The sequence below is a fragment of the Bufo bufo genome, chromosome 7, assembly GCF_905171765.1.
Source record: "Bufo bufo chromosome 7, aBufBuf1.1, whole genome shotgun sequence".
Lineage (NCBI taxonomy): Eukaryota > Metazoa > Chordata > Amphibia > Anura > Bufonidae > Bufo > Bufo bufo.
Window position 1 is genome coordinate 133299638 of NC_053395.1, and position 15449 is coordinate 133315086.

The 15449-nt window shown below is 45.4% G+C and overlaps 1 protein-coding gene across 1 annotated transcript in view; it reads right to left on the reverse strand.

The window, feature by feature from the left end:
- Window positions 1-15449, reverse strand: part of ADAM23 (ADAM metallopeptidase domain 23) — a 475404-nt gene that overhangs the window by 32284 nt on the left and 427671 nt on the right. Inside the window, 1 exon segment of the mRNA XM_040441050.1 lies at window positions 6431-6542. Within this exon segment, the coding sequence (XP_040296984.1) occupies window positions 6431-6542 (112 nt within the window).

A 15449-nucleotide genomic window follows, 5' to 3' on the forward strand; every position in this document is an offset into this window, starting at 1 on the left:
TTATGTAAGCCTCGCAAAGTGACTTCAGACCTGAACTGGTCCCTAAAAATTGGGTTTTTGAAAATTTCTGAAAAATTTCAAGATTTGCTTCTAAACTTTTAAGCCTTGTAACATCCCCAAAAAATAAAATATAATTCCCAAAATGATCCAAACATGAAGTAGACATATGGGGAACGTAAAGTAATAACTATTTTTGGAGGTATTACTATGTATTATAGAAGTAGAGAAATTGAAACTTGGAAATTTGCAATTGTTTACAAAGTTTTGGTAAATTTGGTATTTTTTTATAAATAAAAATGAATTTTTTTGACTTCATTTTACCAGTGTCATGAAGTACAATATGTGACGAAAAAACAATCTCAGAATGGCCTGGATAAGTCAAAGCGATTTAAAGTTATCAGCACTTAAAGTGACACTGGTCAGATTTTCAAAAAATGGCCAAGTCCTTAAGGTGAAATAGGGCTGAGTCCTTAAGGGGTTAAGTCCTTAAAGAGGGCCCATCAGCTCTCCTGACATGTCTGTTTTAGGCTGGGTTCAGACCTGAGCGTCTTTGATATGCGCGTTTACCGCGCGTTTTTGACGAGCGTTTTGTGCAATAGTAAACGCGCGTTTGACGCGCGTTTGTGTGATTGACTGCAATGTCCTATGGCCACAAACGCGCGTCAAAACGCCCCAAAGAAGCTCAAGTACTTGTTTGAGCGTAGGGCGTTTTACAGCGCGTTTTTCAGCGCTGTAAAACGCTCAAGTGAGAACCAGGGCCATAGGGAAGCATTGGTTTTCATGTGTTGAGCGTTTTACAGCGCGTTTGAACGCGCTGAAAAACGCCCTACGCTCAAACAAGTTCTTGAGCTTCTTTGGGGCGTTTTGTCGCGCGTTTGTGGCCATAGGACACTGCAGTCAATCACACAAACGCGCGTCAAACGCGCGTTTACTATTGCAAAAAACGCGCATAAAAACGCGCGACAAAAACGCGCGTTAAACGCGCATATCAAATACGCTCAGGTCTGAACCCAGCCTAAGGCTTTAGTCTTGTCTGTGCTGGAGGATCTATTAGGAGCCCCCTCACATATTCTGTCAAAAGAGCCTGAAAATAGTGCTGATGGACTCCATTAAATTTATTGGGGCCCGTCAGTTTTGTTCATTACATCATGCAGTGGTCCCAACGTTTCTGTTATTTTCATTGATTTGCTCTATATAGGAGATTCGAACAATGGAAAGACAAGCACACTCAAATAAGGCCTAAATAAATACTGCTATTCACCATGGAATGTTAATGCTGGATCTTCTTTTGTTAGACATCTGTGTTGTATCATTCCTGTATTATTCCTCCTAGAAATGTGTGATTAGATTGGCAACAGGTGGGGGTGTGTCCCTATATAGTCTGACATAGTCCAATCAGTGCCAGACTGAGTAGGGACATATATATTTAGGAGGAACTACAGAGAAATGAAACATAAAGGATGTTGCAGAATTGTTATTTCATGGGGAATGAAAGTAACTGCTAAAGCCGACATGTCAGGAGTGGTGACAGGTCCTCTTTAAACCTTTACCCTTTCTACTTTTCACTAGATCAAAATCGGACAGAGCTAAAAGGGTTTTTTATGTCAATAGGATGTGATGAAACACTACTCAGTAGGGACTTCACCTCTATAAACACTGTAGACTAGGGATGAGCGAATCGACTTTGGGTGGTACAGTTGGTACTACAGATGGTAGTTCCCGCTCCGTACAGTATTAGAATGTATTGGCTCCGATGAACCAAAGTTATTACTTCGCGAAGTTGCGCGAGACTTCGTGTAATAACTTCGGGAATACATTTTTACTTTAAAAAACTTTGGTACCGAACTTGGGTACGGTTCCTATTGGTACCTTGGATTTTTTTTTTTTATTATAGATAAATGATAGTGACATGAAATATTAAAACTGACATTACCAAAAATTCGTAAAAAATATGTTTGATATGAAAACTTGATTTAAAGAGGACCTTTCACCAGTTTTTACTTTACAAAAGCGATACCTGACACTGTAGCCCATGTTCCCTAGATGTCATATCGCTAATTATTTTCATGATATGCTCCTCCGTTGCACCGCTGTGCCCCTCCTTTTGCTTAGGCGTCCTGTATGCAAATTAATAGCATCGGAACAGGAAGGAGGAGACATCAGCTTTTCTCAGTGGGCGTCTCTTCTATCTGGCTGTGGCGCTGTCCAATCACAGCGGAACGTGTCACAGCCATTGAGAAAAAACAGCTCACCTTCTCCCTGGCTGTGACACGTTCCGCTGTGATTGGACAGCGCCACAGCCAGATAGAAGAGATGCCCACTGAGAAAAGCTGATGTCTCCTCCTCCTTGTTCCGATGCTATTAATTAGCATACAAGACGCCTAAGCAAAAACATTCATCTGACAGGTTAGATCATGTGATATTTGTATATACCAGGTTGTCACGGATGCGGCGATACCTAATATGTATACTTTTTAATTTTTTTAATGTAAGTTTTACACAATGATTTCTTTTTTGAAACAAAAAAAAATCATGTTTTAGTGTTTCCATAGTCGGAGAGCCATCATTTTTTCAATTTTTGGGCGATTACCTTGGGTAGGGTATGATTTTTGCGAGATGAGATGACGGTTTTATTGGCACTATTTTGGGGTGCGTGTGACTTTTTGTGATGTAAGGTGACAAAAAATGGTTTATTTAGCAAAGTTTTTATTTTAAATTTTTTACGGTGTTTATCTGAGGGGTTAGGTCATGTGATATTTTTATAGAGCCGGTCGATACGGATGCGGCGATACCTAATATGTATACATTTTTTTATTTATGTAAGTTTTACACAATGATATCATTTTTGAAACCAAAAAAAATCATGTTTTAGTGTCTCCATATTCTGAGAGCCAAAGTTTTTTCAGTTTTCGGGAGATTATCTTAGGCAGCGTCTAATTTTTTGCGGGATGAGATGACGGTTTGATTGGCACTATTTTGGGGTGCATATGACTTTTTTATCGCTTGCCATTACACTTTTTGTGGTGTAAGGTGACAATAAATGGTTTATTTAGCACATTTTTTTTTATTTTTTACGGTGTTCATCTGAGGGGTTAGGTCATGTGCTATTTTTATAGAGCCGGTCGATACAGACGCGGCGATACCTAATATGTATACTTTTTTTTATTTATGCAAGTTTTACACAATAACAGCTTTTTTAAAACAAAAAAAATGATGTTTTAGTGTCTCCATATTCTGAGCCATTGTTTTTTTATTTTTTGGGCAATTGGTAGGGGCTCATTTTTTGCGGGATGAGGTGACGGTTAGATTGGTACTATTTTGGTGGGCTAACACCTTTTTGATCGCTTGCTGTTGTACTTTTTGTGTAAGGTGACCAAAAAATTGTTTTTTTAGCACAGTTTTTATTTTTTATTTTTTACGGTGTTCATCTGAAGGGTTAGGTCATGTGATATGTTTATAGAGCCGGTCGATACGGACGCGTTGATACCGAATATGTCAACTTCTGTATTGGAATGCATTGGCTGTATTAGTAATACTGTGTGTATTACTCATACAGCTTCCGGCCTGTGAGATCCAGGGGGCTAGATCTCAAAGGCTCATCACTGGAAGGCAGCGCTGATGCCTAGGGAAGGCATTGCGCTGCCTTCCATGCCATCGGGTCCCCCCTACAGCCGCATGGGGACCTAATGGCACCGCCGCCCACCGGATAAGGTAAAACCGCAGGTCTGAATTGACCTGCGGTTTGCGGCGATCGCTGATGCGGGGGGGTCACATGACCGCCCCCCGGCGTTGTGACAGGATGCCCGCTGAATGATTTCAGCGGACATCCTGTTCCGATTAACCCCCGCCGTGCCGCAATGTCATTTTAAAGTTAGGACGTAACGGTACGCCCTGGGTCCATAAGGACTTGGCAAACATGGTGTACCGGTACGTCCTAAGTCCTTAAGGGGTTAATCAACTCAAGACTAAGAAATTTAAGTTTGAGTTGAAATTAAACACAAATCCCTGTTGCCACTCTTGCAAGGGGTTTTCTGGGATAGGTCATCCAGTGTCGGACTGGTGTACCTAGGGCCCACCAGTAAAATTTATTTTTGGGGCCCACCGTACGGATACATTCAAATATAATAAATAATCTAACACATTTTTTATATGAACATAGGCTGGTTGAGGTGCTATACATTGAGTATATGTATGTAGCGCAGTAAGTCTACTGTGATATGTGCCACTTGTGCAGGGGGTGGGAGACTAGGGGCCCACAGGGGTATTCGCCTGTACCCCTGTGGGCCAGTCCGAGCCTGGTCATCAATATCAGATTAGCGGGTGTCCGACACCTGGCACCCCCGCAGATCAGCTGGGTGAAGAGAAGGCCGCACTCCGTGCGAGCGCAGCCTTCCTATGTTTGTTTACCTGCACGCCATCGGCAGCGCAGCGGTGAGCAGGTGTAATTACAAGCCGTCCCGCTCACTTCAACAGGACGGCTCTTTCCTATTCAGGTGTATAACAACGAGTCTTCCTATAGAAGTGAATGGGACGGCTTGAAGGGAAGGCAGAGCTTGCATGGAGCACAGCCTTCTCTTCATACAGCTGATCGGCGGAGGTCCCGGGTGTCGGACCCTGCCAATCTGATATTGATGACCTATCCTGAGGACAGGTCATCAGTATTAAAATCCCCAAAAATCCCTTTAAGATCATTCTAGCAGTGTTGTCTCCGATTCAGTAGGTGATGTCTAACGTTTTCATTGGCAGATCACCTGTACCTGATCAATTATTACTAAATCATCATACCATAATGTCCAGACTGGGCTAGTCATTGATGTTTGCCTTCTCAGATCCTGGTGGACTAGGGGTTGATAGCAAAAATAAGCAGAAATGCTTTTCCTGATGGAGTCGGCTGTGAGAGCCACCAGGAGAGATAGAGGAGGAAGCAATAGCGGACTACTATCTCCACTGTCCTACAGCTCAATCCATGGTGTATGGTACTGCTGAGTACAGCGCTCAGCTATGGTATCTGTCAGAAGCAAATGGAGCGGTGGTCACACATGCACACTACCATCCATTCAGACAAAGGGCTCAGGGATCCCTGTTCTCATGATCACTGGAGGCCCCAGGTGATCATATATTTAACACCTATTATCCTGTGACTGGTGATAAATGTTGTTTGTAGGCCAACCCATTTAGGTCTGTCCTAGTTTTTCAATTTATGTCAACCACATCATCTGTCTACGTTTGCTTCATGCTCCGTATTCAATATTGTCAACCATCGAGTCAACACTAGCATACTATAAAAATTGTCAGTCTTCCCAGTGTTGAGGACAGGAGGCAGACCAAATAAGGTGATCTATAGCGCTGTAGCATGGGCTGCATGTACAATACTTTGTCATACAACATTTATGGAATATTTTTCTATGTAAAGTCATCTAGTATTAATCAGCAGTAAAATAGTCCTCCTCGTACCTACAGGACAGACATGACCATGCAGCTTACATGGCATTACATGCTGCTCTGAAATCTTTTAGTGTGAATTCAATGGTAATGTAGAAAGACAACTCTCCTCTTGTATCTGCTTCGATGTCAATCAGAATTTCTCAGATCCTGACACTTGTATGTGTTAGATTGTATATTAATTCATCTGATTTTCAAACATGAATTTTTTTCTTCCCCAATCATATTTACTGGAAATGTATATTTTACCTTCCTCCTGGTAAAACCCTGGCCATGCATCCTTAGGCTTAATGCACACGACCGTTGTGTGTTTTGCGGTCCACAAATCGCGGATCCGCAAAACACGGATGGCGTCCGTGTGCATTCCGCAATTTGCAGAACGGCACGGACAGCCTTTAATATAACTGCCTATTCTTGTCCGCAAAGCGCGGACAAGAATTGGACAGGTTATATTTTTTTTGCGGACCACGGAACGGAGCATCTTTTGCGGCTCGATTGAAGTGAATGGGTCCGCATCCGAGCCGCCAAAACTGCAGCTCGGATGCGGACTAAAACAACGGCCGTGTGCATGAGGCCTTACTCTTACTCCATTTACTGGTACACAACAGACGCATTTGCACTTCTGACTATACTTACACAGACATATACTACAATATACAATACTTTACAAGTAACAACATTCAGTGGGTCTTACCGTGCCTCTACCCAACTGCTAAATACTAAGACACATAAAGTGATCTTATCCAAACTCAAAGATTCGTCTTTGGGGCATATACTTCTAATGCGGTATGGGAAGTCCTCAAACAAAGGATTTAACCGGTGTGTCTACTGTACTGCCTCTAGCTGCCCCTCTGTACTTCTGTATCCAGTAATACACCCAATCCTGACATGTTATATACTATACAGCTTCAATAAAAGCTACTAAAATTAGAAACAAACTGTCTGTACGCACACTTGTTAAATCTATTAACAACAAAATGACACAAACCCTTCGGTCCTTCATCTTTCCTAACAGTAGGCTCTTTCTTTGGGTCATATATACTGCAGTCAGTTCCGGCCCATGTGGAGCTGCATATACAGGTGGCTTCATTGCTGCAAACCTGGAAAAAAATCACATTGTTTAAGACAATGATGACCAAAAAGTTCAAAAATATAACTGTAAAGTGAAAACTCGGGGCAAATTGTCATCTTTAGGTAAATGGAGCTACCATGGTCATGTCCTGTAACATACCAGGACCGTTAATCCTTCACTCTGGTCCTTCAAATGCACATTTCCAAGGTGCTATGTATACAATAGATCCTTTACACTACAGGAAATAACAAAATGGCTTCGTGTTCCTGGGCTGTACAGATGTTGCCAGTAAGGTCCCCTTCTCTGGCTTCCTGCCCTGCAGCGATTGGCTGACACTGTAACTGAGACTTACTGCCCTGCAGCGATTGGCTGACACTGTAACTCAGAGACTTACTGCCCTGCAGCGATTGGCTGACACTGTAACTCAGAGACTTACTGCCCTGCAGCGATTGGCTGACACTGTAACTCAGAGACTTACTGCCCTGCAGCGATTGGCTGACACTGTAACTCAGAGACTTACTGCCCTGCAGCGATTGGCTGACACTGTAACTCAGAGACTTACTGCCCTGCAGCGATTGGCTGACACTGTAACTCAGAGACTTACTGCCCTGCAGCGATTGGCTGACACTGTAACTCAGAGACTTACTGCCCTGCAGCGATTGGCTGACACTGTAACTCAGAGACTTACTGCCCTGCAGCGATTGGCTGACACTGTAACTCAGAGACTTCCTACTCTGCTCACGCCCTACATGCAGCCTGTACATAATGCTAGTAATATTAAGAGATCTCTACTCTACATAGTGGATCCTACACAACTTATACAAAGATAGATGCGGAAACTTACTGACTGAAAAGACTCATGTGGCCACTTTACTGCTAAATTACAGTAATGCCATGCATTAGCATCTAATGTCATAAGAAGCTGCTATATGGCCTCTGGTTTTACCTGAGCCAGCATGGAGGTGCCCCCCCCCCCCCCCCCCCCTGGGTTTTCAAGATAGTAGTGTAAATAGTCAACACCACTCATATCCTTTTCAAAGATGGCAATTTATTGAAAGCGGTCAAGGCAGGTGCAGGTAAAGAACATTAGGGTGGCACTGGATATTATGTATCTGTGCCTATACTGACTGCTTTCAGCATGTGCACAGTACAGGAGAAAAGCACCATTTTGGAAAAAGATATGGGTATCGGAAACTATTTACACCACTATTCTGGATATCGAAGGAGGCGACTCCAAGCTTCTTATACCATCACACACTAATCATTATTGTAATTTAGAAGCAAAATGGTCAATCCCTTTAAGTGGTTCTTTGAGTGTTAAGGCCCCTTTATTGTCCATTCCCTATAACTACCTGATTATCAGTGAGATTTACATGCAGCAATCAACCCTGCTCTATGGGAACATCAACAATGTTCTTATGAATGAGGGTTTACTTGTTCATCAGATGATTCCTTTAGGCCTATTGCACACGGACGTTTTTTTTTCCCCGTTTACTGGACGTTTTTTGCGTTCCGTATACGGTCCGTATACGGAACCATTCATTTCAATGGGTCCGCAAAAAAAACGGAATGTACTCCGTATGCATTCCGTTTCCGTATTTCCGTTTTTCCGTTCCGTTTTAACATAGAACATGTCCTATTATTGCCCGCAAATCACAGTCCGTGGCTCCATTCAAGTCAATGGGTCCGCAAAAAAACGGAACACATACGGAAATGCATCCGTATGTCTTCCGTTTCCGTTCCGTTTTTTGCTGAACCATCTATTGAAAATGTTATGCCCAGCCCAATTTTATCTATGTAATTACTGTATACTGTATATGCCATACGGAAAAACGGAACGGAAAAACGGAACAGAAACGGAAACACAACGGAAACAAAAAACGGAACAACGGATCCCTGAAAAACGGATCGCAAAACACTGAAAAAGCCATACGGTCGTGTGCAATAGGCCTTACACAGAGCAATTACTGGGAATGGGTATTCCTAGGATCACGCCTTTATGATAATTGCCCAAATCATCGACCCATGTGAAGGGGCCTTTAGAAAAAAAACATTCTCTACATACGTTTGCACACAGAAAGGTGTGGAGAGTGACTCCTTCAGATATCCTTAGCGTTAATACTGTTAATGACTTTGCTGTTTGTTTTAAATACATTGAGAATAGAGATGAGCGAATCAAAGCTGACAAAGTTGAACTTGTTCAGAATTTCAGGAAAAATTCAATTCTGAACGAATAATTCTTGGTAACGAATCACAATTTTTCCTAACATGGAGGCTAGCCGGCTACAATGGTGACTAAAATGGCGGCTACACGTGTGAGGACATGGGGCAAGGAACTCTGGGAAGGCGGGATGACCCATAATGCCATGCATACAGCCAATCAGCAGCCAGCCAGCCCGGTGATGTCACAGCCCTATAAATACGGCGGCCATCTTAGAGTCTGCCATTCACTATCGTACTTTGTGGGACAGACGTGTATGCAGGCGCTAAGGAGAGTGAAGGAATAACTAATTGTTAAAAAAAAAAAAAGGAAAGAAGCGATTTACTAGTGCAGGGAAAGGATAGTGAGAGGAATTATTTCACAGGCAGGGAGAGACGTGTGCAGATGCTAGGGAGAGTTATAGTAAAATCCTCATTGTGAAAAAAAGCAATTTACAAGTGCAGGGAAACATTACTTATGGATCCAGATAGTCTCATAATACAGCTCTGTCATTCCAGCAATTAGTTATTGGGGTGCAAGTGCTATGTTGAAAAGCCTTTAGGCCCCTTTTACACGGGCAAGTTTTCCGCGTGAGGTGAACGCATTGCACCCGCACTGAATCCGAACCCATTCATTTCTATGGGGCTGTGCACATGAGCGGTGATTTTCACGCATCACTTGTGCATTGCGTAAAAATCGCAGCATGCTCTATTTGTGCGTTTTTCGCGCAATACAGGCCCCTCAGAAGTGAATGGGGCTGCGTGAAAATCGCAAGTATCCGCAAGCAAGTGCGGATGCGATTTTCACGCACGGTTGCTAGGAGATGATCGGGATGGGGACCCGATCTTTATTATTTTTCCTTATAACCTGATTATAAGGGAAAATAATAGCATTCTTAATACAGAATGCTTAGTAATGGATCGAGGGGTTAAATTTTTATTTTTTTTTTAAAGGGATTCTGTCACCTCCATATGGCTATATACATCGCTTACATTGCCCTATAGCACACCTTTACATGAATGTAATGGTACCTTTGTATTTAGACTTGCAGAAGCTGGAAAAACGAACTTTGATTGATATGCAAATGAGCATTCGCAAGTGCCCAGGGGCGGCGTTCACTGTGTTGGTGCCCAGGCTGCCCTGCCTTTTTTCATTGTTCCCCCGCCCCATCCTCTGCATATGCCCGCCCTCCTATTCCCTTGCGTCATCCGAAGGTCCGGCCGAGATCCCGCGACTGTGCACTGCCTCGCCGGGCCGGAGCATGCGCACTGCGATGCCCATTGTTGGCACGGCATCGCTTCAACTACTGCGCATGCTCCGGCGAACGGCTGGTTTTGCGCCGTTCGCTGGAGCATGCGCAGTAGTTAAAGCGATGCCGTGCCAACAATGGGCATCTCAACCGATGACGCAAGGGAATAGGAGGGCGGGCATATGCAGAGGATGGGGCGGGGGAACAATGAAAAAAGGCACCAACACAGTGAACGCCGCCCCTGGGCACTTCCGAGTGCTCATTTGCATATTAATCAAAGTTTGTTTTTCCAGCTTCTGCAAGTGTTTATTGTCATATTTCACTACAATACGAGAAAAATAGCCGCAGTTCACATTTGGTGTTGTTTCGCGCTAAAAGCGTTTATTGCCAAATTTCTAGAGAAAAAGAGAAAAATAGACTAAGTTCATATTTGCTGTTATTTGCGCTAAAAGCATTTCTTGTCGTATTTCACTACAATACGAGAAAAATAGACGCAGTTCATATTTGGTGTTGTTTGCGCTAAAAGCGTTTATTGTCATATTTCACTACAATATGAGAAAAATAGCCGCAGTTCACATTTGGTGTTGTTTGCGCTAAAAGCGTTTATTGTCAAATTTCTAGAGAAAAAGAGAAAAATTGACTAAGTTCATATTTGCTGTTATTTGCGCTAAAAGCATTTCTTGTCGTATTTCACCACAATACGAGAAAAATAGACGCAGTTCACATTTGGTGTTATTTGCGCTAAAATCGTTTATTGCCATATTTCTAGAGAAAAATAGACTAAGTTTGTATTTGCTGTTATTTTTGCTAAAAGCATTTCTTGTCGTATTTCACAAAAATACGAGAAAATGAAACGCAGTTCACATTTGGTGTTATTTTTGCTAAAAGCGTTTATTGCCATATTTCAGTAGAAAAAGAGAAAAATATACGCAGTTCACTTTTTCTGTTATTTACTCTGAAATTGTTTAGTTGCCTATTTTAGTCCAGTATGAGAAATATAAACGCAGGTCACGTTTGCTTGTATTTGTTCAGAAATAATTTAGTGGCCTATTTCAGTACAATACGAGAAATATATACTTAGTTCACGTTTGCTGTTATTTGCGCAGCAATAATTTAGTGGCCTATTTTAGTACAAAAAGAAAAATATATTTGTTGCTTTTAGGGGTGTTTTAATTTCCGTTTAATTTGTTTAGTTCAGCTACAAGTATGTCAGGCAGAGAACAGCCGGGCTATGCACAGAGGAGTGGCAGAGGCATGAATGTTTCTGGCGCAAGCAGAGGTCGCAGCAGAGTAAAGCTACTTTCACACTAGCGTTCGGAGCGGATCCGTCTGATGTTTCATCAGACGGATCCGCTCCGATAATGCAGACGTTCGCATCCGTTCAGAACGGATCCGTCTGCATTAAAACTTAGAAAATTTTCTAAGTATGAAAGTAGCCTGAGCGGATCCGTTCAGACTTTACATTGAAAGTCAATGGGGAACGGATCCGCTTGAAGATTGAGCCATTTGGTGTCATCTTCAAGCGGATCCGTCCCCATTGACTTACATTGTAAGTCTGGACGGATCCGCACGCCTCCGCACGGCCAGGCGGACACCCAAACGCTGCAAGCAGCGTTCAGGTGTCCGCTCACTGAGCGGAGCGGAGGCTGAGCGCTGGCAGGCGGATGCATTCTCAGTGGATCCACCTCCATTGAGAATGCATTGCGGCCGGGCGGCTGCGTTCAGGACCGCTCGTGAGCTCCTTCAAACGGAGCTCACGAGCGGACACCTGAACGCAGGTGTGAAAGTAGCCTAAGGCTACTTTCACACTGGCATTTTGGCTTTCTGTTTGTGAGATCCTACTCGGCAGTGTGGCAGTTTTTTTTCAAAGCGCCAGAGGAGGTGAACATGGCCATAAGTCGCATCTGTGGGTAGAAGGTGAAGCGTGGCCAACATATGCAGCATTGCCATACAGTGGCCAGGGAGAACCGTGGCTCCAATGTGGTGGTCCAGCCTGCCGCAGCAACCGCTACATCACCCAGTGGAACGCACCAAGTTTCAGCCAGTCAAGGCTCCACCACCTCAGCCGAAGGGAGCTGTCTGTCAATCCCAGCTTCTGCTGGTCCAGATGCTCTTGCTTCTACTCCTCATCAGTCATTCCGTCAGCAATCAATCACAGAAGCGATTGCCAAGAGACGACAGTATGCGTGCACGCATCCAACAGAGCAGAAGCTGAACGTGCTCCTGTCCAAGTTGCTGGTGCTTCAGTCCCTACCTTTCCAAGTGGTGGACTCTGCACCTTTCAGAGAACTGATGGCTTGTGCCGAGGTGGAGAGTCCCAAGCCGTCATTTCTTTGTCAAAAAGGCAGTACCATACCTGCACACACATGTAGAACAGAAGGTGGGCCAGTCAGGGCTGGGACAAGGCCATTTGGTGCCCAGGGCGAAGATGGCAAACTGCGCCCCCCCCCCCCCCGTTTTTAAGAAAAAAATTAGTTTGTTATTTGTATTACATTATTTTCTTACTTTTTACAGTCTGTGTGTGAGTAGCAGCTAGTGAAGGCAGGCTCCTCGTGGCTTGTTCTTCACGCGCCGACACATCTCCCTGTAGGCTGCGCGAGTCCTCCCTCTCTCACCTCACACCTCGCCTCCGGCGTGAGCCGCGTGACGTCACACGGCGCACGCCGGTGGTATCAACCAAATGAATCCTCCATGGGGGGGGGGGGGGGCGAGGAAACGCAGAGGAGGAAAGGGAGCCCGAGCCAGGAGCGCAGTCGGCACAAAATTCATAGGGGGAGAGAAGGAGCAGCGCTGACATGGCTGGTGTGGACGGTGTAGGCGGGTGCAGGAGCGCACTCAGCACAGCAAGCACAGCAAGTACAGCAAGTGGCGCTTGGCTAATGTGGTACAGTGAAGCTGTACACTGCTGGCACTTCACCTGCGCCCAGGGCCGCTGATAGAAATCATGGGGCCCCGTACAGCATACATGACGGGGCCCCCTTCAGCTCCACCCCCTGATCCCTCCTTCAGCCACACCCCTGGCCCCGCCCTTGGCCCCTCCCCAGACGCCGCCTTGAAACAACATGCAGATTTGTCTACAAGTGATATTTATGGCGCTGGGGGGTCGTCTGTGAATGGCGCTGTTATGGAGGGGATCTGTGAATGGCGCTGTTATGGAGGGGATCTGTGAATGGCACTTTTATGGAGGGGATCTGTGGATGGCACTGTTATGGAGGGGATCTGTGGATGGCACTGTTATGGAGGGGATCTGTGGATGGCACTGTTATGGAGGGGATCTGTGGATGGCACTGTTATGGAGGGGATCTGTGGATGGCACTGTTATGGAGGGGATCTGTGGATGGCACTGTTATGGAGGGGATCTGTGTATGGCACTGTTATGGAGAGGATCTGTGGATCTGGCACTGTTATGGAGGGGATCTGTGGATGGCACTGTTATGGGGGGATCTGTGGATGGCACTGTTATAGAGGGGGATCTGTGGATGACACATACCGACCTTACATTCAGCTCCTGCCTCCTCCCTCCACCCTCCAGTAACAAGTGCGGGCGGCAGCGCTCACTCACTGACGTCACGCGCCTGCGCCGCCTAGTGGGAGGAGAAGCGTGTGACGTCAGTGAGTGAGCGCCGCCCCCACACTGCCTGCTGTTACTGGAGATCGCCACTACGATATCAGCACATCAGCCTGATCCACCCCCTTTGATCTGCCGTTTCCAACTTGCGCTACCCCCGGAGCACCAGCCTGAGCGCTCGTTCGGCACAACAACACTGCAGCAGGAGGATCTCCCCGGCCTCCAACGCACCAGCCGATTACAGCGCCGCCCAGAGAGGCTTCCCCCGTGACGTCACTGACTCAGTCCCCGCCCCTTTAACCTTTAGAAGCGCGCAGCAAAAAAATTAAAATGGCTCGGGAGTCGGCAGCCCGGGCCCCCCTGCCAGCCGGGCCCGGTACAACTGGGCCAGCTGTACTGGCCTATCAGCGGCCCTGCCTGCGCCCCCCTCCTGTCCGCAAATGGTAGCGCCCAGGGCACCCGCTCCTTCGGCCCCTGCCTTGTACCGGCCCTGGGGCCAGTCCTTGAGCCTGACGGTGTCTGCCAAAGTGCACGGCAGCACCGACGTGTGGAGCTGTAACTAAGGTCAGGGACAATATATGTCCTTTACGGCCCACTGGGTGAATGTGGTTCCTGCACAGCCACACCAGCAACTTGGACAGGTCACGCCGCATCGTCCTCTAGATTGTCACGCTGTTGGTCCTGCGGCAATGTCCACCTAACAATCCCTGCGCCTCTCCCTGACTGCTGACAGTATGAGCAAGTCCTGATGGTGAACGAACTCATACGCTGGAACCTAAGCCCTGCTGACACTGAAGCAAACCTTAACTAAGGGAGCAGGGAATGAGACAGCCAGTACCTTCCACCGTGAAGGGAACAGCGTCTCCCTGAGACCTAGAAGCAACACACGCACAAAGGGGAGAACAGGACAACTTAGCTTGAGATGAGCGGGAAGTAGAGGATCAACAAACAACCAGTATAGAACAAAGGAAAATATCAACTGCAGAGTCAGCAGTAAGGCTTCTTTCACACAGACGTCATGGATTTGGATCAGATAAGATGCGGGTGCGTCGTGGGAAAATGCGCAATTTTTCTGCGCGAGTGAAAAACATTTTAATGCGTTTTGCACGCGCGTGAGAAAAATCGGCATGTTTGGTACCCAAAGCCAAACTTCTTCACAGAAGTTCGGGTTTAGGTTAGGTGTTGTGTAGATTGTATTATTTTCCCTTATAACATGGCTATAAGGGAAAATAATAGCATTCTTAATACAGAATGCTTAGTAAAATAGGGCTGGAGGGGTAAAAAAAAATTAATTTTTTTTAACTCACTTTCATCCACTTGTTCGTGCAGCCCGGCTTCTCTTCTTTCTTCAGGACCTGGGTAAAGGACCTTTGATGACATCACTGCGCTCATCACATGGTCCATCACATGATTTATCGCCATGGTGATGGATCATGTGACGGACCATGTGATGAGCGCAGTGACGTCACCACAGGTCCTTTTTCCTCCTGCACAGCAAAGAAGAAGAAGAGAAGAGAAGCCGGGCTGCGCGAACAAGTGGATGAGGTGAGTTAAATAAAATAAAAAAATTTAACTCCTCCAGCCCTATTTTACTAAGCATTCTGTATTAAGAATGCTATTATTTTCCCTAATATCCATGTTATAAGGGAAAATAATAATGATCAGGTCCCCATCCCGATCATCTCCTAGCAAGCATGCGTGAAAATCGCACTGCATCCGCACTTGCTTGCAGATGCTTGCGATTTTCACGCAGCCCCATTCACTTCTATGGGGCCTGCGTTGCGTGAAAAACACACAAAATAGAGCATGCTGCGATTTTTACGCAATGCAAAAGTGATGCGTGAAAATCACTGCTGATGTGCAAAGCCCCATATAAATGAATGGGTCTGGATTCAGTGCGGGTGCAATGCGTTTACCT